At 46.7% G+C, this 24319-nt stretch overlaps 1 protein-coding gene across 1 annotated transcript in view; it reads left to right on the top strand.

The window, feature by feature from the left end:
* Window positions 1-24319, top strand: part of SPTBN2 (spectrin beta, non-erythrocytic 2) — a 904339-nt gene that overhangs the window by 530633 nt on the left and 349387 nt on the right. The window contains 3 exon segments of the mRNA XM_040328797.1: window positions 2815-2906; window positions 3863-3943; window positions 4217-4332. Coding sequence (XP_040184731.1) covers window positions 2815-2906; window positions 3863-3943; window positions 4217-4332 — 289 coding nt within the window.

The following is a 24319-nucleotide window of genomic DNA, read 5'->3' on the forward strand; positions in this document are numbered from 1 at the left end:
TCTACTTATCATTCTACTCATGTTAGGTTACATAGTTACATAGTTAGTCAGGTTGAAAAAAGACACAAGTCCATCCAGTTCAACCACAAAAAATAAAAAAAACAAAATAAAAAACACGGTAAAATCCTATACACCCAACTCCATACCCACAGTTGATCCAGAGGAAGGCAAAAAACCCCAGCAGAGCATGATCCAATTTGCTACAGCAGGGGAAAAAATTCCTTCCTGATCCCCCGAGAGGCAATCGGATTTACCCTGGATCAACTTTACCTACAAATCTTAGTACTCAGTTATATTCTGTACATTTAGGAAAGAATCCAGGCCTTTCTTAAAGCAATCTACTGAGCTGGCCAGAACCACCTCTGGAGGGAGTCTGTTCCACATTTTCACAGCTCTTACTGTGAAAAAACCTTTCCGTATTTGGAGGTGAAATCTCTTTTCCTCTAGACGTAAAGATTGCCCCCTTGTCCTCAGTGTTGACCGTAAAGTGAATAACTCAACACCAAGTTCACTGTATGGACCTCTTATATATTTGTACATGTTGATCATATCCCCCCTTATTCTCCTCTTCTCAAGAGTGAATAAATTCAGTTCCTCTAATCTTTCCTCATAGCTGAGCTCCTCCATGCCTCTTATCAGTTTGGTTGCCCTTCTCTGCACTTTCTCCAGCTCCCCGATATCCTTCTTGAGAACTGGGGCCCAAAACTGAACTGCATATTCCAGATGAGGTCTTACTAATGATTTGTACAGGGGCAAAATGATATATCTGTCTCTGGAGTCCATACCTCTCTTAATACAAGAAAGGACTTTGCTCGCTTTGGAAACCGCAGCTTGGCATTGCATGCCATTATTGAGCTTATGATCAACTAAAACCCCCAGATCCTTCTCCACTACAGATCCCCCCAGTTGTACTCCCCCTAGCATGTATGATGCATGCATATTCTTAGCCCCCAAGTGCATAATTTTACATTTATCTACATTAAACCTCATCTGCCACTTAGTCGCCCAATTAGACAGAGCATTGAGGTCGGCTTGTAAATTGGAGACATCCTGCAAGGACGTTATTCCACTGCATTGCAGGTTCTTTCCTTCAAATTCTTTTCCCCAGCTTGACCCTTTGTTTCCAATGATTAAAACAAAATTTGGTTTAGATGTAGTAGCCTACCCGACGGGGTAAGGGAAGGAGATGTCTAGATGTTTTTCTCTTTTTTTTTTTTTTTTTTTTCCCCTTTCTATTAATATTGAACTTTTCCGGTTTTAACCCCCTGTGTGTCCCTTCGTCTTGTTATGCGTGCTTGAACCGTTTTGAGTATCGCCCTCCTATGATCTTTGATCACGTATTGGAAAAAAGGGGGTTATTACTAACAGGTAATAGGAGAGCGTGCCCCTGTGTTATTCCTGTGTGCTTTAGTTTTCAGGGGATCCTTTTCCTTCCCCCTTTCACTCCACTAGCCCTGGCTCTACAGTACTTGCTGAGCCAGGAAGCTGGAATAACAATCGAACAGCAGAACTCGGTGAAAAAAAAGAAAAAAAAAGAAACGAGACTAAGGGAGCAATTTCGAGAAGAAATCGCAAATTCACGCGGGAGCTTGCCTGTTGTTGTTAATCGCTTCCCAATCCCTCTTCTCTTCTCTTTTCTACTCAACCTTCCCCTATGCCAGAGTTATGTCACCGTTTGGTCTTAATAATCTCTTGGTCTCTCCCCTTCTTTCAGTGAGATTTCAGACCAATAGCAGGGGGGTCGCATGCGTTTGCAAAGACCTGAGTTCATGGTTCAGCGAGACCCGCAGGCTAATTTGAAAACCATGCCATTGACTTTCGTACCAATATAAAGTGTATTGCATAAATTAGTTCAGCATACAGAGTACAGAGTTCAAAAAGCCCGGGTACCAATATAAGTGAGCTGTTTGAGATACCTTGGGTGTTTGCACCATGTGCTTCTTTTGCATATAATGGTTTTACTAATAATTTACGGTTTGTTTTCCTCGAATGCCCCCCTTTTGGCACTCTGCCCCAAATTCAGGTCAGATTCAAATTCAGGTCTTTTCTCACACATTTCTTTTACTGTACATTTTGTTGATTTTGTATGCTTACTCGCAAGGTACAGTCCCTTACAATTTTTCAGTAATAGTAAATTTTCATACCTTAGGGATCCAGCAAAAAATAAAAAGTGAATAGTGCATAACAGACCTGTTCGTTGGCAGGATAGCGGTGCTTTCCGACCCTCCTTCAGAGGGTTTCCCCTGCCTTTCCTCCGTTCTTCCAGACTTTGCGTAGGTAGTTTCTTGCCGCTGACCTTACTATTTGTAATGGTGGATGAAGCAATAGGTTCGTCTGTGTGGGCTCGGCATGCTCCGTCCTCCCGCCGTGAGATTCGCCTCCTCCTTATGTTTCGTCTGTCCCCGCTTCTCACCGGCAGTTCTCACGGGCCCCCACCTCAGCACAGTCTACAGTGTGAAGTACAAAGGCTCCACCGCTCGCCGCACCACGCGGTGGCTTCCGTACGGGTCCTCCCCTGTGCAGCGCGGTAGTCGGCGTGTGACGTATGGTGTGGAGGCAGCCGTCAGTCGTCTCCTCCTTTCGGTTAGTGCGGTCCGTCCTTCCCCCTCAAGCAGTCCCATGGTTTTTCATTCCCCCTCACCTACGAGCGTGCCACGTCCTCACGTGCACGCCATTCTGGGTCCAAGATCTTCTGAAACTTTCTATTGTTTTAAGTTGATGAAATACACTAAAAATTCTCAGTTATATAATAGTAGTTGTGGTTTTTAAAATGCGCTACATTCAAAATGTTTTTTTTTTGTTTGTTTTTTTTAGATTCAAGATATTAGTGTTGAGACAGAAGACAATAAAGAGAGAAAGTCAGCTAAGGATGCCTTATTGCTCTGGTGTCAAATGAAAACGGCTGGGTGAGCATATTGAGAAGTTCAAAAGTGCTAAAGCAGATGCTGGTCTTTTATAATACTGTAAATTTTCCACCTCGATTAGACAAGTAAACAAGGAACTAAGCATTCCAAAGAACCAACACATAAAATAAATATCACTGTAGCTTATCTAGATTTTAAAGTGGTTGTAAACGCTTGCATATATCCACTGAATATAGCCCTGGATAATACGCAAATATGAAATCAATTCTATGCAAGTTGTACCTGTTTTTATCTGCAGGCATATCTCCTCTACATCCTTCTAAAACACAAAGGTCAGGCCTTCTCTGCCGCAGAAGGCAGGAATCTGACATCACACACTGCACAGCATAGAGCAGGGAGATGAGTGTAATCTAAGACCTGAGTGCAGGGAAAGCATATACACCCCCCCCCCCCCCCCCCCCCCCCCCCCCCCCCCCTTCTACACAGTCTTGTAGGGAGAAACATGCACAGTTGAGGCTTTCAATCTCCTGCTTGCTGGGGGGGAGGGGCTGCCTTCTAAGATTCTGTAGTGTCCCGTTAGACTGTTGGAAGTGACTCATGCAGAGTGAGGAGAGATCAGATGGGAACCGCACTAGGTGCTGTGGATTGAGGCTAGTTGAGGGATAGGCTTTGCTATCAATTCAGTGGTTTACAACCATTTTAAAGTAGCATTTTTGAATAATTCCTCAGATATATAACTGATCATGTCATATGTATGTATTTATCAAGTTTCAAAACGGCTAATTTTCCTCAACGGAATATATGGAATTTAGTACAAGAAAGCTCAAACCTGACACAAAATTTATCAGGCTTATAATGCACTGATTATATTGTTTTCTATGTAAATTTTTGTTGAAGATTGACCTGTTGGATAGCTTTTGTTTCCTTTTTATGTTCATAAGAATGTGACTTAATTTACAAACACTAATTCTTAGTATTATTGTGTTTCTCTCTTTTAGATATCCTAATGTCAATGTTCATAATTTCACAACAAGCTGGCGCGATGGTCTTGCATTTAATGCCATTGTACACAAACACAGGTTGGCATCTTTTTTTTTTTTTTTTTTTTTTTATAACAGTTGAATAGATAAAAACAGAATTAGTCATGGAAAAAAAATTATATACGATACATTGAAAGAAGCATTGTTTAGGTTGAACAAAAATTAAAGCATGAATTCTAAAGGAGATAATTAAAAATAATGAAAGGCAAGATATGTATCTATATGATTACGAACTTGTATGAAATTGTAAAATATGTTTACGCATTTTGTATCTATGCATATGCTTTAATGGTTTACTCTGTTCACACCAAGGCCAGACCTCATTGAGTTTGACACACTGAAGAAATCCAATGCTCACCACAACCTGCAAAATGCATTTAACGTTGCCGAGAGAGAGCTGGGTCTTACTAAACTTCTGGACCCCGAAGGTATAAAACGCTATACTGTTGTCTGTCATTACATGAAAAAATGTATTTTTTTTAGGAAAGTGACTTTTTAGTACGAATTGCCTGTTTTTCTGTTTGTGCTCTTAAAAAAAAAAATGGTGCACCTCCTGGTGAATTTTTTCTTTTTTAAAAACCTTAAATAAAACTGCCCTCTTTTTGATGGATTATCCGCTTTCAGAAAAATATATACCGTATTTATTCGAGTATAACGCGTACACGTGTATAACCCGCACCCCTAATTTTCGATTAAAAATCGGTATAAAATTTTGTTTCACACCAAGCATTGTAATTGACAAAAAAACGTTGAATGACCGGTAACAATATTTATTTAAAATGCTTCAAAGTCAGATTCATCATCAGATACACTAGCTGCTAGCTGCTCGATTTCCGTGAATTTCAGCATGATCAACAACTTTGAGCTTGAATGAAGCGTCATATGCAGAACGTTTTCTCTTGATACCCTGAGTTGCCATCTAACGGGTACCAGTATATCAATTAAAATATGAAGAACACTGAATTACGGTACGCAAAACACTGAATTGTACAAAAGCAATGCTTACCGTAACGTGTGGGCGAGGAAATGAAGCGGCGACCATACAGCGGATAATAAGAATTCTCACCCCCAGTTCGGGCCGCCCACTGTACGCGACGTGGGGACGTTTTTTTTTTCTTCGCCCTCGCGTACAGTGAGCGGCTGCAGCCCGGAAAAGGCGCAGTGCGAACTCACAATTAGCCTGCGCCCTCAATGGACCGGCCGCCACTGCCACCCCACCCCAGCCCACGTTTATAACGCGCCCCCAAACTTTGATTTCTTTTTTTGGTAGAAAATTTTGCGCGTTATACTCGAATAAATACGGTACTTTTTGGAGGCTTTAGTAAATTTTCAACTTGGGCAAACCCAATCACATACTGGAAAGATAAACACTTAAAAAAGCAGATTTTTCAAGGCAGAGAGATGCACTCATTGTCATTGCATATGTTTGTCAAATTGACTGTATGCAAACACTATGCAAATTATATTCCCATAGGAAATAGGTTTAAATGGCTAAAAATAAAAATTGTGGCTCACATCAAACATTAAAGCAATATAAAATAAAAAAAGAGCCTTTAAAAATTATAGTAGTAATTGTTCTCATTTGACAGTTACAAAAAATATAACAGAATATGTCAAATGGAAATCCAGGCTGCAAAAAGTCAAAACAACTGACCAGTTGCAAAAGAGTATGACAAATACCAATTTTTTTTCAGATATATTAACCACTTCCCGCCGGCCCGACGACTTTTTACGGCCACAATGTGGATCTTACCTGCCCACGCCCGCCGGGTCACTCAGGTACCGATGCGTGTGCCTGGTGGCCGCGATGTCTGCCAGGCACCCGCGATCGGCAGTGACAGGGATCTCAGGGAGAGAAGACCGATGGTGTGTCCCTTGTATATAGGGATAACCATCGGTCACCTCCCCCAGTCACTCCCCCTCCCCCACAGTTAGAAACACTATGCAGGGCACACATTAACCCCTTCCTCGCCCCCTAGTGTTAATCCCTTCCCTGCCAGTCACATTTATACAGTAATCATGCATATTTATAGCACTGTTTGCTGTATAAATGTGATTGGTCCCAAAAATGTGTCAAGTGTCCGATGTGTCCGCCGCAATATCACAGTCGTGACAAAATCGCAGATCGCCGCAATTACTAGTAAAAAAAAGTCATAATTCTATCCCCTATTTTGTAGGCACTATAACTTTTGCGCAAACCAATCACTATACGCTTATTGCAATTTTTATTTTTTTTACCAAAAATATGTAGAATACGTATCGGCCTAAACTGAGAATATTTTTTTTTTTTTTTAAATTGGATATTTATTATAGCAAAAGTAAAAAAAATCTTTTTTTTTCCACAATTGTCAAATATATTAAATACCTTCAGCTCTGTGTATACAAAAAAAAAATGAGGGAGCTGATGTCCATAAGCAACATAGCCCCCAAAAGAGCCCAAATGAAAAATATGTTCCAAAAGCATTTAGACAAAATAAAGGTGAATAAAGCACCTGGACCAGCAGGCTTAATACCCTTGTGCCCTCAAAGAGTTGAGCTCTGTTATTTCAAAGCCATTGTTAGAATTTTTTATAGTTGAACTTCTATTGCCGGGAAGATATTTGAGCGTTTGATAAAAAACAGCATTGAAGAGTTTTTGCTAGAAAATATTTTAAGCAATATGCATGTGGCTTTACAAAAATATGGTGAAAAATTACAGCGCTTTAATAAAAACGAAGTACAGTGCAAATTACATAAAATATGTTCCATTTTGAGAATATAGTGCAAACATGAAAATACCCACTGTATTTACATATGAATAAAAATCCTTCGTAATAATGTGAAAATATGTAACGAATAAAAAACTGTCTTTAGTACTGTGCACCACATATAGTCTCTGCCAATATTTGTGTACTTAAATACTGTTCAAAATGGTGCTTAACCGCTTGCTGACCGCCCTATAGCAATTTTACTGCTACAGGGCGGCCACTCTGCGCAGAATCTCTCACACACACACACACACATATATTTTTTATCCTGCACCCCCACCAGGTGGTACACCTGTGCACCGCTTCTTCTATGATTTACGCCAATCAATGGGCAGATGCGTGCAAAAAAACAAACGTGTAGCGCAAGAATAGATCAAAATCTGTTCATGTTATGTATGCTCTAAATGTTAATACAGAGAGTAAGAGAAGAGTGCATCGAGTCGTCTCTGTGTGATAAATGGAATATTCAGAAGTACCAAGATGTATATTCCCACCACTGAAAGGCTGAATGTAGGGCAGAAAATCCTTCAGGAGTGGAGGCAGAGGAACAATGTGGGACAAAGGCCTCCGTCCCACAGTCTGACCATGAGTTAGGAAACTATCCTATGTCTTTTCTATGGCTGTGTATACTTCTGAGAAGAGAAAATAAGCAGAAAGAAGAATCCTATTGTTCCTCTGCCTCCACTCCTGAAGGATTTTCTACCCTGCATTCAGCCTTTCAGTGGTTAGGGCTAGCACTGAAAGAGAGCAGCTTGCCAAAGCCCAGATGCATTGATATTCTAGTCGAGAGCAAGGAAAGAACATGAAATCTGTTCTGTACTGTACAACACAATGATGTACATCAGCCCTCAAAATTTCCACTCGCCTACTAGCATTTGGCGAGTGGATTTAAGCTGGGGGCGAGTGATGACAGGGCTGCATGACCAATCTCCCTCCAATCTGTGCCTACACTTAGAGTCCCGATGAGATTGGCGGCCGAGGAGAAAAGATGCATGCTCGGGAAGTATTCTGGTGAGCCGCGCACAGGCAGAGCAGTACACAGGTGCTCTTCTTACAATTCTCATTAAGCCATGGGACCTAACAGTAGGACCTCTCTGAGCCTGCCCCCCTCCCCCGGGCCCCGACCAATGTAGCTGGAGAGCAGAAAGTAATGAGTGAGGTGGAGGATTGCAAAAATTACCACTCCCGTACAGCGCTCACTGAAAGTTGCCCTGACATGAGAGCGGCAGCCTTCTAGTTTGTGCAGTTTCTTCTCCTTGTGCTCTATGTAAGTTTAGCCTGAGCACTGTGAACAGACTGGTCTCAATGTGTGCTGTGCGCTGTCAGTGTGCGCTGTGCTATGGTGTCAATGGCTGTGCAGTTGTGTGGATCTCAGCGCTGGATTGTACTCCCTCCCGCTGTGCTGCAGCTCCTCACCTCTCTGCCAGCCTGAATAAAAGGGGGAAGTGGGGACATGCAAGCGTGGAGCCGCACACACAGGCTCCTGATGATGAGATGAATGGAGAGAGAGAGAGGATGGATGGGAGTTGCAGAGGAGACAGCAAGAGAATGGGGAAGAGACCCAGTTCTAGTGCCCTGTCCCTCTGGTCTGCCCCCAGTGCCCTGTCCCTCTGGTCTGCCCCCAGTGCCCTGTCCCTCTGGTCTGCCCCCAGTGCCCTGTCCCTCTGGTCTGCCCCCAGTGCCCTGTCCCTCTGGTCTGCCCCCAGTGCCCTGTCCCATTTTGTTAAAGTTGTTGTTGGTAATATTTAATTTTGTAACTTGATTCTGCATAAAACATTGTCATTCATGAGATAATCTACGTGGGCGTGTTTACGGGCTCAATTGGGTGCAGGGCAGTGTATGAATTAGGTGGGGCAACTGGTGGCGAGTAACTCTTGAGGCCTGGCTAGTAGCTCAGGACTTGAAATTTTGAGCCCTGATGTACATCACATCGTAAGGTGGGGGAGAGCAGTCGTTAAACAGTTCTCTAACTATTTTTTTTTTAAATCAAAACAACGTTTAATGAGCATGAGAATTAAATGGTTACAAAGAGTGCAATAATCGGTGCAACATGCACCACAAGCAAGGATACATTTCAATGTCAAGTACGCAGACATGACAGACATAACAAAGGCAGAGTAAGTGACACATGAAAATGCAGAACAACATGTGGGGACGGGATAAGTTAGAGGTGGAGGCCGCGGCCCAGTGGAGCCCAACAGGTGCATAAGGGGGGCGTTAATCAGTGGAAGTAACGCAGGTGGAAGCCTCTCCCAACCATCTATCCCAGATCTTGTTATATTTATCGGGGCAACCCCTGTGGACATAGAGAAGCTTTTTAAAGGGTAGGGTGTCGTTAACAGCTTTGATCCATTGTTGCAGGGTAGGGGGAGGGCCCCTAAGCCAGGTTTTCACTATCTGAAGCCTTGCAAGGAACAACGTCTCTTGTAGAAATGTGTTAAGGTACTTTTCGGCCTCAGACAGCGAAAATAGTCCAAGCAAACATTGTCGGGGGCTAAGAGAGAGGGGGGAACCCATGCGGTCATGGAGAAATCGGACCACCTGGGTCCAAAAGCCCTGCACGCAGGGGCACTCCCAAATAAGATGATAGAAGGTAGGATTAGGAGAGTCACAGCCCGGGCAGTTGGGGTTGCCACCCGGCCTAAACTTTAAAATACGACGGGGCGTTTGGTATATGACCGATGCAGGATGTAGTTGGGTGAGGCGGTCGGAAATTTTGGGAGAGACTAGTCTGCAGTTAACGAGGACTTCGTCCCAATCCTCCGACGACAGCACCCCCAAATCAGGTTCCCAACGAGTTTTCGCCTGCTGGAGAGTGACAGTCGCCGAGGGAACCAGGAGGTATGAGTAGAATTGGGAAGTCAGTTTCTTGGGGTCCGAACCCAGGACGATGTCAACAGGAAGCGGGGTCTCGAGGGTTGGGATGGCAGTACCGAACTGTGTGGTAAGTGCGTGGCGAAGCTGGAGGTATCGGAAGAACATGTGGTTTGCTAGGGCATGGGTATCTTTAAGGGATTGGAAGGACCTGACCGAACCGTGTGCAACAACTTGCGTAAGGTAAATAATTCCGCTCCTGACCCAGATACCATGGTCAGGGACCATGGCCAGTTCGGGCAGTAGAGGATTATCCCAAAGGGGTGTGTGAGAGTGAGGAGACGGAGCCTTGCCAACCGACATGGCAATTTGCCAAATTTTGCGATGGTGAAAGAGCAGCTGATTCCTGTCGTCCGATCGCCTAGAGTTGCGGGGTGCACAAAACGTGAGCTGAAAGGGGTGCGAGACCGGGCCAGGGGTCTTGGAGCACACCATGGCCAGATATCGCCTCCCATCAGAGTGGTGGATGTGATAGAAGTGGGAGAGCTGGGACACGACATAATAAAGGAATAGGTCTGGAACCGAAGCGCCCCCTTGACTGGAGGGGCACTTCAGAACCCGCCACGGCAGTTTGTGCCGGGATGGGCCCCAGATGCACGAGTTAAGAATGGACTCCATGGCTTTAAAAATACGGGGGGGGGATATATAGCGGAGCATGCCAGAAGGCATAAAGCAGTTTCGGAAGGAGGATCATCTTGACTAGGCTTACACGGCCCATCACCCCAAGAGGGAGACGGGACCACGTTTGTGTTTTGGACTTTAAAGTATGAAAAAGTGGCTCAATGTTGAGACGTATGTAGTCTAGAGGGGATCTAGTGACATGGACGCCCAGGTACTTGATGACATCCGTCCGCAACAGTGGAAGGGCCTCCTGTGTCACAGTAGGGGGGCCTAGATCTAGGGGGAGGATATGGGATTTAGTCCAGTTTATCTGTAGGCCTGAAAATTCCCCGAACTGGGTTATAACCTGAAGGGCCATTTGGAGTGAGGGGCCTGCATCCGATAGGTAGAGGAGCATGTCATCAGCGTAAAGGCTGAGTAGCTCGGTGACCTGGCCGCAGCGCAGCCCGTTAATCCCCGGGTGACTACGTAGGGCTATACTCAGGGGTTCTACAGCAAGGGCATAGAGCATGGGTGAAACGGGGCAGCCCTGGCGAGTAATGCGAGACAGGGGGAAGGGAGAGGAGGTTCTACCATTGACCCTGATACGCGCCGTGGGTGCATGATATAGGAGTTGGAGCCATTTTACAAAGCGGGGACCGAAACCGAATCTGCCAAGGCTTTCCCAGAGGTATTTCCATTCAACCGAATCGAAGGCCTTGGCAGCATCAAGGCTAACTATCACTCTGGAGCCCACCTCCACGTGCTGGGCCTGAAGGTTCATGTAGAGCCTGCGGAGGTTAAAGGCCATGTTTTTATTGGGCATGAACCCAGTCTGGTCAGGGTGCATCAGGCTGGAGATGATTTTGTTAAGGCAAGGATCTTTACATCGAGCTGGAGAAGTGAAATGGGACGGTAAGACTCAGGGAGCATAGGGTCCTTACCTGGTTTTGGTATAAGGACAATAAGGGCTTCACTCATGGAGGAGGGAAGTGTACCCGTATCAAAGACATGGTTGTATAGCGCGCAGAGCCTGGGGGCGAGAGAGTCTTGAAAGGACTTGTAGAATTCGAGGGGAAGCCCGTCGAGCCCGGGGTTTTAGAGGTGGGGAGGCTCGCTATGGCCGTCTCCACACAGACGGTGGTAATGGGAGCCTCAAGCATAGAGACTTGACTTGGGGACAGGGTAGGAAAGGTAACACTCTGTAGAAGGGCAGTAAGCTCCTCCGTGGAGTGTTGTGCAGTGGAGGTGTAGAGCTTCGAATAAAAGAACCTAAACTCCTCCGCTACCTGATCGGGTTCCGAAAGTATCACCCCGGACTCCGCGCAGAGGGCCACAGCCACGGGGGGGTTTGTGATCTAGATGAGCCATATAGGCAAGGAGCCGACCAGCCCGTTCCCCATGCTCGTATGTGCGCTGTTTGCTAAAGAAGATACCCCGACGTGCCTTCTCGAGGTGTAGTTGATCTGTCAGCCTGGACTGCAGACGGAGCTGGGAAGCAGTAGTGTCTGACGGATCGGCCTGAAAGGCTCGCTCAAGGGATCCAAGTTGTGTCTCAGCCTGGTGAATTAGCAGTTTAGAAGAGGCTTTGTGTCTGTTGATGCAAGAGGAGAGAAACATGCGAGCATGAAGTTTGAACGCCTCCCACACAGGTCCCGCCGAGGCTGAACCGTCGTTCGCGTTAAAAAAGCGGACCCATTCAGACCCGATTGATTCCAACTCCGGGAGAGCACTCAACCAGAACGGATTAAGGCGCCAGGTCTGGGTCGTGGGGGGTGACGGGAGCCTCAGCTTGACCCAGTATGGGGAGTGATCAGAAAGTGTCCTGGTGTCGAAACCTACGTCGAGGAGATGTGGGAGGAGGGAGGGGGTTACAAAAATAAGGTCAATACGTGACATTACTGCGCGGGAGGGGGTGAAGCAAGAAAATCCTAATTGGGTGGGGTGCCTATGTCGCCAGGTGTCAGGGCAAATTCAGCCAGGAACCTACCAAACCTAGTGGTCCTCGGCACGGGGCCCCCAGGGGCACTCTGGCCCAGTCTGTCCAGGGATGGGGAGATGACCATATTAAAGTCGCCCGCCCATATGGCAGGCACCGACGGGTAGAGAGTCATGAAAGCCACCCCCCGCTGAAGCACTTCAAACTGAAAAGGGGGGGGAACATAGAAGGCCAGGAGCAGTACCTCAAGGCCTCCAATAGTAGCATGTAAAAATAAATAACGACCCTGGGGATCAGTTGCAATGTGTGTAATTGAAATTGCTGTGATCTCGCCACCAGCACCGCCACTCCTCGAGAATTAGAGGTGTGGGGGGCCTGGTACACCCACCCCACCCAGGCTTTTTTAAGGCACAACTGTTTCTGACCTGCAAGGTGCGTCTCCACCAGGATGGAAACATCAGCACGTTGGGACTTCAGGTGGGAGAGGACTGCCGAACGTTTAGTCCGGTCCCCCAAGCCACGAATGTTCCAGGTCACTACCTTTAGGGACGCCATGGGGCGGTATAGTGGCATAGGGGGGAGCCCTGCCCCCCCGAAAACAGGGAGGACCGCGTGAAATGACCAGGAGGCAATAGGTGGGGGTCGCGCGTCCCCCGAGGGCCCAGATAGAACCCAGCACGAGGAGGCGCGACGCCCACCCTACATAGAAAAACACATCAGAATATTCAATAGAGTCTGCATAACACTCTGACATTGCTAAAATGAAAAGAAAAAACAAAAATACTAGCACTATGGTAAGCACACAGAACATAACCTGCAAAAACACTGGACCAACACAGCAGGTGTAACACCCCACCACCCACCAAAAGTCTGAGGACGGGGGCCGGCCAGGGAAACAGTAGCTTAGCAATGGTTGCCTAGGGTGATGGAAGTTCCCAGAGGACAGGGCAACCAGCGAGGTCAGGGGGGCGACCAAACTGTAGAGCACACACTGGTGCAAGAGTGGGGTATCTGTTCAGGTGGGATACCGGTGTGGGTGAGCCACTTGTGGTTAGTGACAGGGGAGAAAATGATCGGGGGAAGCAGGGGAGAGAGAGGGGGGGGGAAGGGGAGCCTGGCAGGGTATGCAAGGATGGAAGGGGGAGGGGGGGCTCAGAGGGCAGCATAGTCAACTCACGGTTTAGGAAGTCCATACAGCCAAGGCAATGCTGTCCAGGAGAAACAGAACGGCATACCGCGTGGGTCAAGTGGCAAACGGGAAAGAGAAGAGGTGAGAGATCAGTTGCGGGACGAGCCGGCTCCATCGCGGCGCTCCAGCCAGGAGAGGATTGCCTGAGGGTCTTCAAAGAATTGAGCCTTGCCATCGCACACAACACGGAGCCGCGCTGGGAAGAGCATTGCGTATGGCAGGTGATGCACGCGCAGCTGTTGCTTTGCCTCCGTAAAGCGCGCCCTCCTCTTCTGGACCTCCGACGAAAAATCCGGATACACGGCAACCGTTACATTACCGAGGGGGATATTCCCTTTTTCACGGGTAAGTCGGAGGACGGCATCCCGATCGCGGTAGTTGAGCAGCTTGGCGATGAAGGTCCTCGGGGGGGCGCCCTCCGGAGGGGGTTTTGCAGCGAGGCGATGGGCGCGCTCAACAACGAAAGTGGAGGAGAAGGCCTCCCTGCCGAATGTTTTAACAAGTAGGTTTTCCAGGTAAGTAGGGGGGTCCGCTCCTTCCGAGCGCTCGGGAAGCCCCACAAAACGTAGATTACATCTGCGAAGGCGATTCTCCATATAGTCTTGCTTAGAGAGCACCGCCTGGAGCTGATGTTGCAAATTCTCCACCGTGACCTGGAGCGGGTGCAGGCCATCCTCCACGTGGTCCAGCCTGCGCTCTGTCTCCGACACCCGGTCCCGCAACTTGTGCATGTCATGCCGAATGTGAGAGATGTCCACTTTAACCTCCTCGATCCTAGTCGTAAGGGACGTTTGGCAGGCAGCAATAGCCTCCAAAACCCGTGCGGTGTCGCCAGATGGACGGTCCTCACTCTCAGGGAGCATGGCGGTGCCATCTTCCTCCACCTGGTCCCGATCACCATGACGGCTCTTATCGAGTTTTGCCAGGGCCCCGGACCTCTTAGGGGGGCGACATGTCGTTGTCAAATACTAGAGGCATAGGTGGGTAAGCTTGTTGCCAGTTTTCAGGGAAGATTCCCCCAGGATGGATGTAGATAGGATCAGCCACGAGCAGAGCTCTCACCCAGCACGTCCTACTCCATGCAGCTCCAGACCACGCCCCCGCAGTTCTCTAACTATTAGATCTGATGAAAATGCGAAAGCATTGAAACGCCTCATCACTACGAGCCCCTGTCTGACGTCACTTCCTGTCGCCGAGAGCCGTGTGCGCTCCAGGCCGGAAGCACGCCGCCGAACAGGTACTTCCGGGATTCGCTGTTCCCGCAGTGCTCTGCCTCGCTTCTTTCCTGGGCAGCAACCAACAATATCTTCACCAGAGAAGCCGCCATCATCGGCTGACGATCTACAGTGACTACACTTCCCCTTTTTATGAGCGCATTTTGTACTACTTTTTAGTGAGTAGCCATTTGGCTGTTATAATGAATTAATAAATTCCATATTATTAGACATACTGCACTTAGTAGGCACATTTTTTCTTTTTGTTTTTGCCATTACAGAGTCTTGCTTCACTCTCCAAAGTGCTGCCACGGTGTATATGTCATTTTGATAGAAGGATACATAAGTGTAGCGCTTAAAATGATATAGTGAATATCAAAATACCATATTGTGTGTAATAAAATAAAACGCATATAACATTAATAAATGTTAAACACAAATCATAAAACATGTGTAAGTCCCTCTGGGTGAAGAGAACGGTGCCAACCTGGCAAATAGTCTGATACACCTAATGTAGTATCAAGTGAAGTACAAAGTCCAACAAAACAGACGATGTGCTTTTGACCACGAAACGCGTCGGGAGGACTCCACTGTCGCCCCATTTGCATGCAAGAGCTCTTTACTTCCAGCCAAATCACAGCTTCCAGTTTGTTCCTGGGGACCCATTCCATCTAAAGATGCATCAACTAATTGGGCCTATGCTTCCTGCCAAGGATCGTTTTTTGACATCTGTCATATAAAGCCTTGATTGACCTCTTTTGGCATACGCCATCAGTGGTCAATAAGTTCCGGTAAGCCTGCACTTTTATCGGTGGTGGGACTGTCACGATATAGAAGTCACATATTTTTCGTTTATTCACTCACTTGAAGGATGTGTGGATGATGATGAACTTCGTTATACATATCCAATCATCATAGCACTGAGTTTTGTTGGACTTTGTACTTCACTTGATACCACATTAGGTGTATCAGACTATTTGCCAGGTTGGCACCATTCTCTTCACCCAGAGGGACTTACACATGTTTTTTGATTTGTGTTTAACATTTATTAATGTTATATGTGTTTTATTTTATTACACACAATATGGTATTTTGATATTCACTATATCATTTTAAGCGCTACACTTATGTATCCTTTTGTCATTTTGCTTTTTTAAATAAGCCGTGTTGGCAGCTACCATTTAAGCATAATTGGCAGTGCAGGGTATTCACTCTTCTTTTGTATATGTCATTTTGAACTGTTTATATACGAACTTTAAATATTGGGACTTTCATTACCATCCTTTTTATTATCCAGTTACTGGTCTTTTTGTTTCCCTTCCTCCCCTTCCCATTTTATAACAATTTATTTATCAACTTTTTGTGGTATTGTGGTTCAAATCTCCCTCTTTTGCGCCGTCATTGTGTTTGTTTTTACAGTAATCTGTGCATTTTTATAGCACTGTTCGCTGTAAAATTGTCAATGGTCCCAAAAATGTACCAAAAGTGTCCGATTTGTCTGCCATAATGTCGCAGCCCCGATAAAAATATTGTCGCTGTTATGTTTATAGCGCAAAAAATAAAAACCGCAGAGGTGATCAAATACCACCAAAAGAAAGCTCTATTTGTGGAAAAAAAAACGCAAATTTATTTTGGGTACAATGTCGCACAACTGTGTAATTGTCAGTTAAAACTATGCAGTGCCAAATTGTAAAAAGTGCTCTGGTCAGGAAGGGGGTAAAATCTTCCAGGGCTGAAGCGGTTAAAGAGGTGACCAATAGTGCTCTCTGCTTTAATTTATAAAACTTTACTAAAAGATATTAAACTCACAAACAAGTACTTGACTGTATGTATATACATAAACTGCTCATACGAGCTGATCCAAAGATTGCCGCAGGTGACATCACTATTATAACATACAAGTATATATACAATGTGTACATATGTTCACAGCGCTAACCAAAATGCAGTTAATTAATGGCAGCCAACACCACAAAATAGATCAATTTTGCAACACAAACCAAACCGAAAATAAATGTAGCGCTAAAAAATAAAATAAGATAAGATTGAAAAGCCCATATGAATAAGTTTTATGGCGAATAAAGTGGAAACACCACAAGTGCTCACATAGTCAACTATGCACAGTGCAGAACATATTGATTTTAAGTCTGTGAAACAATCCAAACAATCCAACTGAGAGTGACTGTAAAAAATTGATAGAAGGTCCACCACCAAGTAGTAATGTTGAGAGGCTTACCAGAGGGATCGGACCCAAGTAAGTATACACTTATTAGGCCGATCAAGCTTATAAGGTACTGGTATCTAGACTCCAATGTTGAATAGGTCAATGAAACTCCTAAGGCATTCATATGGATATTATTCAATACGAAACCATTCAATAGGAAACCAGCCAGATGGTATTAATGGACACTTCCAATAGTGGTAATTAATCATCCAAGCAATTCAGGATGTAAGGAACAGGAAGAAAAAAACAAGGGTGCACATAGCGTAAATCCGTAAAAGTTACCTTGCAGTATTTATTTAAAACGTTTACACTCACATTTAGGTGAACATAACAAGCGCTTAAAAATCAATAGAGCAGTGGGGTCAATATTCCGTCCCGACGCGTTTCGTTCTCATTAAACGTCATCTGGGGTACTGACCCACTGCTAAAATAGACCCTTATATATAAATATAAACCCCCATATCTGAATTATGGCTCCAATGAGGGAAGGACGATAGTCGCTACTTCCGGGTTTGGTCAAAAATGGCGTCCTCGGCGTGCGTTCCAAGACTCCCTGTGAAAAGGAGTCTGGAACGCGACAACATCGATGTGACGCTAGGCTGGATCCACCTCCGGAAGTGTACGCGAGGTTTCCAACTTGGATACCCCTCTTGTTCTAGCTCCTCCCCTCCAAGGTGGCACATACCTATCGAAGATTAAGAACTGTGTACCCCTCGGGTTGCGGTCATGGCATTTTCTATAATATCTTGGTACAGTGTGTTTAGTACCACCACCCAGGGTTTTAGCGACATGTTCACCTACCTGTACGGAAAAGGCTCGTATAGTGCGACCCACGTATTGTTTTCCGCACGGGCAGGTGATCAAATATACAATATGTGTAGTCACACATGTACAAAAAGATTTGATAGGATAGACTCGACCCGTACTATGGGACTGAAACTCCAGAGACTTGCGTCTGTTGACAAACAGTGAGCTTTTTACAGGGAAAGTAGCTTTTCATATTTTGGAAAAATACAGGGAGAACTGGGGGATCAATGACATTAGGGGCAACACTATTCCTTAATGATGGTGCTCCCTTAAAGATCACTTTGGCTCATTCAGGTAGATTCGGGCCTAGGACCTTATCGTTAGTATACTCCAATGTCTGTCGATAATAGTTTTTACATCCTTATGCTGATTGGAGTATGAGGTGAGCATAGAGAATTTGAATGATTCGTGCGATTCTCGCGGAGCCCTGTCGGCCAACAGGGAACCGCGATCAGTTGATGCCACTTTATATAGTTCCAAATCGACTGATGTTGCATCATATCCTTTCTCAACGAATCTCTGTTGGAGTATTGATGCCTGTGAGAAATAGGAATTGGCTACAGGGGAATGAGTTGAGCCAGGATTTGTGATGACAACTATCAGTAGGAATAAAACTATTTTTATCTGTAGCTTTAAAGTGTGTTTGAAATTTAAACTGACGGGACTCTAGCTCAATCTCGAGGTCCAAAAAGTTGACCCTAGTGGGACTGCAATCAAAAGAAAACGAAATGCCACGATCATTATTATTTAAGGAAGAAAAGAACTCCCCTAGTGAATCAGATGAGCCATCCCAGAGGAGGACGACGTTGTCTATGTATCTAGCCCATAGGACTAGGGAGGGGCTCCCGCTCCAAATAGACGATGTCCTCCTCCCACTTGGCCATAAACAAATTGCGAGCCTGGGGGCAAATTTAGCCCCCTTGGCAACGCCACGTTTCTGCAAAAAAAAAAAATTCTGGTGAGTTGTAGCAAACTCCAATAATGAAAGATTTCTGCACGTCTGTGATGGAATGTTCTCGATCTAAAAGGTGTAACAGCTTCTACCCCTAATCGCTGAGGGATACAGGTATACAGCGATACTACATCCGCAGTTGCAAGTAAATAATCTCCTTTAATATCAAAACCCTCCAAAAGATTTATGGTGGAAGTGGTATCTTTGAGATAAGATGGGGTGAGCTTAACTAAGGGTTGTAAAAAAAAAGTCGATGTAACGACCAATTCGGGAAGTGATCGAATCAATCCCGCTTACAATGGGTCTTCCGGGGGGGTTTAATGGAACCTTGTGAATATTCGGCAAGTGGTAAATGGTTGGAATTCTTGGGGCAACAGGCAGTAAATACGCTTTTTCTTTTTTATTTAAGATAAACGTACTGAAACCTTTAGCCACCAAACTCTCCAGTTCCTTTTTAAAAGCATTAGTAGGATTGTTTGGAAGTTCTTGGTAAGTGTCCATATCGGCAAGAATGCGATTCATCTTGGCGATATAATCCGATTTTGTCCATGACTATCCCATACCCCTTATCCGTTGGGCGCACTATAAGGTCTTTCCGATTCACATAAAGATTGGAATCCTTCTTTAGGTATGGGGTGGTTGTAAAATTTCTTGATGGGTAAAGACTCTAGATCCTTAAGAACTAGATCTTTGAATACACTGACCGAAGGAGCTACAGGGACTGAGGGATTGAACAATGAGGGATTAGAAAGTCCAGAATGGACAGTCCCAGAGGTTGCAGCTCTCTCCATAGAAGGTGATGTATTAGAAATAAAATAACGCTGGATGTTAATTTTTTGAATAAATTTATGAACGTCAATAAACGTATCAAATTTATACATTAGGAGGGGCAAATTTTAAGCCTTTGGCCAAAACAGTTAATTCATCAGCTGTAAGTTCTTTACTACTAAGATTAGTAGTTGTCCTTTGGAGCGGGGTGGGGGTTTAGGGTGTGTATAATTTGGCTGATGTGCACTTTGTTGATTACCGCTTGAAAGGTTATCTATCACATCAACCTCAATGGGAGAATCAGGGGTGGCCGTAGCCATCAATGTTTTTTTCCAGTTGAATACAATTCCTGATTTGTAGTCGCCAGCATCCCTAGAATATTTTTTATGTTTTTTCGTTTTCTGATCCCTATCCTCCTCCAGATGTGACTGGAGATTGGAGGAAAGGGAGTTATATTCTGTAGACTTTTTAAAGGTCAAAAGTTTATCATTCAACTCTTAATTTCTCTTTCTCTAGTCGTCTTCCAGGACGGCACCCTGAGAGATGACTGGCTTCTCCTGACAGGAAACACAATCAAAAAGAGGTTAAAAACCCCGCCCCTTCCCGTGCTCCTCAGTTCTTGATTGTGTTTCCCCACAGCGAAACGTTTATTTTTTTCTGACCTAAGGCCTGGGGCTGGTGGTCCCCCCCTGGGAACTGAACCGCAGGCACTGGGTAGCCTTTGGGTTCAGCGAATACTTCCACTCCTAGGGGGTCCCTTCTTACTCAGGGGGGCCTCACTATGTGAGCAGAAGAACCCCCCTGAGTGCTGGAGTCTCCTGGGGATAGGTGTCTATTCTGGAGCTCCAGGGGCTGATCCTCTCTCTCCCTGAGCCTTCCCCTTACCTTGGAGGTTTTCGGGTCGAGCTCTCTCCGGGGGTGGGGGCCTTCTGTGCGCTCTGGGGCTGCGGCCGGGTCGTCCTGGATCCCTGGGCGTTCATTGCCGTTCGAAATTTGGCGCCAAACCGGCGTCTCTCAGAGCCGGCGGCGCGGGGCAAGGACGTCACACACACAGGCGCGCGCGTGTGTGTCACTTCCGGGTCGGCCTGGTAAAGATGGCGCAGCGCAGCTCCAGCACGCCAGTCCCGGCTTACCACTACACCGGAGACACACGGTACGTCCTACCGGAAAAAGGACAGCAGCAGCTGAGAGAGAGCAGAGCCATCATCCTCCCGCGATGGAGCGAGAGGGCCGGTCATCTTCGACCCTGGCTGCAGAGGAGACCACGGGGTGAGTCTTCTTGAATACAGGTATGGTGGGCTAAAATCCAATGTGATTTCTCAGCATTTACATACATGCCTGTGTACCTTTTCCTTTTTAGGGGAGGATTGCACTGCCCAGGGGGGGGCTAGTCGTTCAAGCAGCACTAGTCGTTCCAAGAAATGTGGCTACTGTAGTTGCAAATTACCCTCAGATTATTTCAAACCCTTTTGTGCTAAGTGTATTGTTAAGCTAGCAGGGAAGGAGACCTCTGAGATTCTGAAGGGGTTTCTTGAGGTACAGTCAGAAATGCTCTCTACGCTCAAGGAATTTCATGTGTCTTTAAAGAGCAAAGAGCCTGAACCCCCCATCGCAGGGCCCTCTTCTCAGGAGAGTTCCTCTTCACAGATCTTTAGAGTCCGCCAGGAATCCCTTGGTTCCTTAGTATCTGACTCCGAGGACTCAGAGATTCCCCCTCAGGAGGGTAGCTCTCTTGGTCAGGCAGAGGAAGAGGGCGAGGATACTAGGGCAGGCAGGTATGTCTTTGCTGCGGACGATATGGAAGGCCTCCTAGAGGCAGTATATGCCTCTGAAGAGATCCCTCAACCTGCGGAAGTAATTTCCACTCAGGATAGGCTATACCAGGGCCTGCTAAAACCTCAGGCCAAGGCTATTCCGGTACACCAGTCCCTAAAGGATATTATCCTCAGGGAATGGGCAGAGCCAGAGAAGAAGCTTTTAAGGTACAAGACCTGGAAACGACGTTGCCCCTTTAAGGAGGAGGAGGAATCAACTTTTTTTAAGATTCCTAGACTAGACGCGCCGCTCGCGCAAGTTTCCAAGCAATCGGATCTCTCTTTTGAGGACACAGGCAATTTGAGGGATCCTATGGATCGGCGGGCAGAGACCTCCTTGCGTAGGGCCTGGGAGGCTAACGCGGCTGCCTTGGGCCCCGCCTTAGCCTCGGCCTGTGTTGCAAGAAATGCCAATTCCTGGATCTCAAAATTGCAGGAACATGTGTCCCAGGGGTCAGATTCTAAGGAAATTTTAGAATCCCTTCAACTCTTAGGGAGCGCAGTAGCATATTTAGCAGACGCCTCTGTAGAGACTGTGCGTTCTACTGCAAAAACAGGAGCCCTCCTCAATTCTGCCAGAAGGGCAGTGTGGGTCAAAATGTGGAACGGGGACCTTGCGTCCAAAAACCGCCTTTGTGGTCTTCCCTTTGAGGGCTCCCTGCTCTTTGGTTCAGGCCTGGATCAGGCCCTGACTAGATCCTCAGAGAAAGGGGTTCGCTTTCCTGCTAAGCCTAGACAAAACAAGAAAAAGTTTTTTCGAGGCCCCCAGGGTGGATTGGGAGGTAAGAACCGTCCCTCAGAGAAAAAGCCCCCTTACAACAGGCGTTGGGGTACTGGGAAGGAAAAGCAAAAAGGAGGTATCCTCTTTTCCAATCCCAAGCCCAGCGACAAGGACTCCAAATGACGGGAAGGTCGGGGGAAGACTCTCCCAGTTCCTTCCCAGATGGGAGAGTATTACTCAAAGTCCACATATTCTCCAGATTGTAAGGGAAGGTTACAAGCTAGAGTTCCGTCAGCTCCCCCTCAAAACTTTATTTTGACGCATTTACCCAGGGACCCTCTCAAATCAGCAGCCCTTCTACAAAATGTTGCAGAACTGGCACATCAGGGGGTCATAGTCCCAGTCCCGGTGTACCAGAGAGGGTTGGGTGTGTACTCCCACATCTTTATGGTTCCCAAACCTTCAGGGAAATTTCGTCTGATAATAAATCTGAAGCCCCTGAATACCTCCCTCCTCCACAAGAAGTTTCGTATGGAGAGCATTTACAGCCTCAGGAGGCTCCTACTGAGGGAGGTATTCATGGTCACCATCGATTTACGAGACGCATACCTCCATGTCCCGATTTTCTTGGGGCATCAGAGGTTCCTCAGGTTCGCGATCGCCTCCGTCCAGGGAGTGCAGCATTGGCAATTTGCTGCCCTTCCTTTCGGATTGGCCTCCAGTCCAAGGGTCTTTACCAAGGTCCTGGCGGAGGCGATCGCTTTCCTGCACCTACAAGGGATAGCGATAGTTCCCTATCTCGACGACTTGATACTATACAATCAAAGTCGGGATCTCCTTCTTGCGGATCTGGCCACTGCAATGACTACCCTCGAGTCCTTGGGGTGGATCATCAACAGGGAGAAGTCCTCTCTCCTTCCAGAACAGCAGAAACTCTATCTAGGGTTTCTGATAGACTCCCTGGGAGGGAAGCTCCTTTTACCCAGCGACAAGATCCGAGGTCTCATGTCAGTGGTCAGATCAACGTTGGAAAGAGCAGAGTCCTCCTTCAGGGACATCATGAGAGTCTTGGGTCTAATGACTTCCTGTATTCCAGCAGTCCCGTGGGCTCAGCTCCACTCCAGACCCCTACAATTTTTCCTTCTCTCCTCCTGGGACGGAAAAAGGGAATCCCTAGAGCTCAGTGTCAGTCTCCCAGAACCAGTGAAACTCTTACTGGGTTGGTGGCTCATCCCACAGAACCTACAGCAAGGTCTGTCGTGGGGCCAGACCAATCCGGTCAGGATCACCACGGACGCCAGCTCATGGGGGTGGGGCGCACATCTGGACGATCTCCGTGCCCAGGGTACCTGGGGACAACGACAGAAGGGGGCCTCTTCAAATTACCGCGAGCTATTAGCGGTTGGAGAGGCTCTGAAGGCATTCGAGGACAGAGTCTTGGACCAGGAGGTCCAGATCATTTCCGACAATGCGACCGCGGTGGCCTTCCTCAACCATCAGGGGGGCACCAGATCTCGCACCCTTCTAGACTTGTCCTTAGAGATCCTGGGCTGGGCCGAGCAGAGAATTCTCTCGCTCTCGGCGGTACACCTGAAAGGGACCCTCAATCTGGAGGCAGACTATTTAAGTCGCCATCCCATTCTCCAGGGGGAATGGGAACTAAATACAGAGATTTTCAGTCTAATATGCCAGCACTTTGGCAGCCCAGAGATAGATCTCTTCGCCCGCAGGGCAAACCGGAAGGTGAAGAGATTCTTCTCTCTCTCCCGAGAACACGGCTCGGAGGGGGTGGATGCACTGGCACAGGTGTGGAGGTTTCAGATAGCCTATGCCTTCCCTCCTTTGAGCCTAATTCCGAGAGTCCTGCAGAAGGTAAATCTAGCAGTAGGGAAGTTCATTCTCGTCACACCCTGGTGGCCCAAGAGGGCCTGGTTTCCCGCTCTAGAGCGAGGGTCAGTATTGCCTCCCCTTCTTCTCCCTGTCCGGGCGGACCTTCTTCGTCAGGGTCCGATTTTTCACCCAGAACCCGGCTTCTTCAAGCTGACGGCCTGGTGCTTGAGAGGCGGAGCCTGAGGGAGAAGGGCTGCTCAGAGAGAGTTATTGACACGCTTCTAGCCAGTAGGAAGGTAGTCACTAGGCGTATATATGCCAAAACCTGGGGTATCTTCTCTCGCTGGTGCTCAGAGAGACATGTTTCTCAGCAGGAGACCTCGGTCATCTTAGATTTTCTCCAAGATGGAGTAGACAAGGGGTTAGCCACGAGAACACTAAGGGTTCAGGTAGCAGCCTTGTCATACTTTTTGGACGTTTATCCCTGGACCCCCTGGTTAAGAGGTTTCTTATAGCCAGAGACAGGTTGTCCCCAGTTCAGATCTCTAGGGTTCCACCCTGGGATCTTTCGTTAGTGTTAAACCAACTTACCAAGGCTCCGTTTGAGCCAATCGACACTATCCCCATCAGGTTACTCACCTTTAAATTCGCCTTCCTCTTGGCAATCACAACGGCCAAGAGGATAGGTGATATGCAGGCGCTCTCCATTAAAGAGCCATTTTTTCGCTTATTTGAG

Source organism: Rana temporaria, chromosome 11, assembly GCF_905171775.1.
Source record: "Rana temporaria chromosome 11, aRanTem1.1, whole genome shotgun sequence".
NCBI lineage: Eukaryota > Metazoa > Chordata > Amphibia > Anura > Ranidae > Rana > Rana temporaria.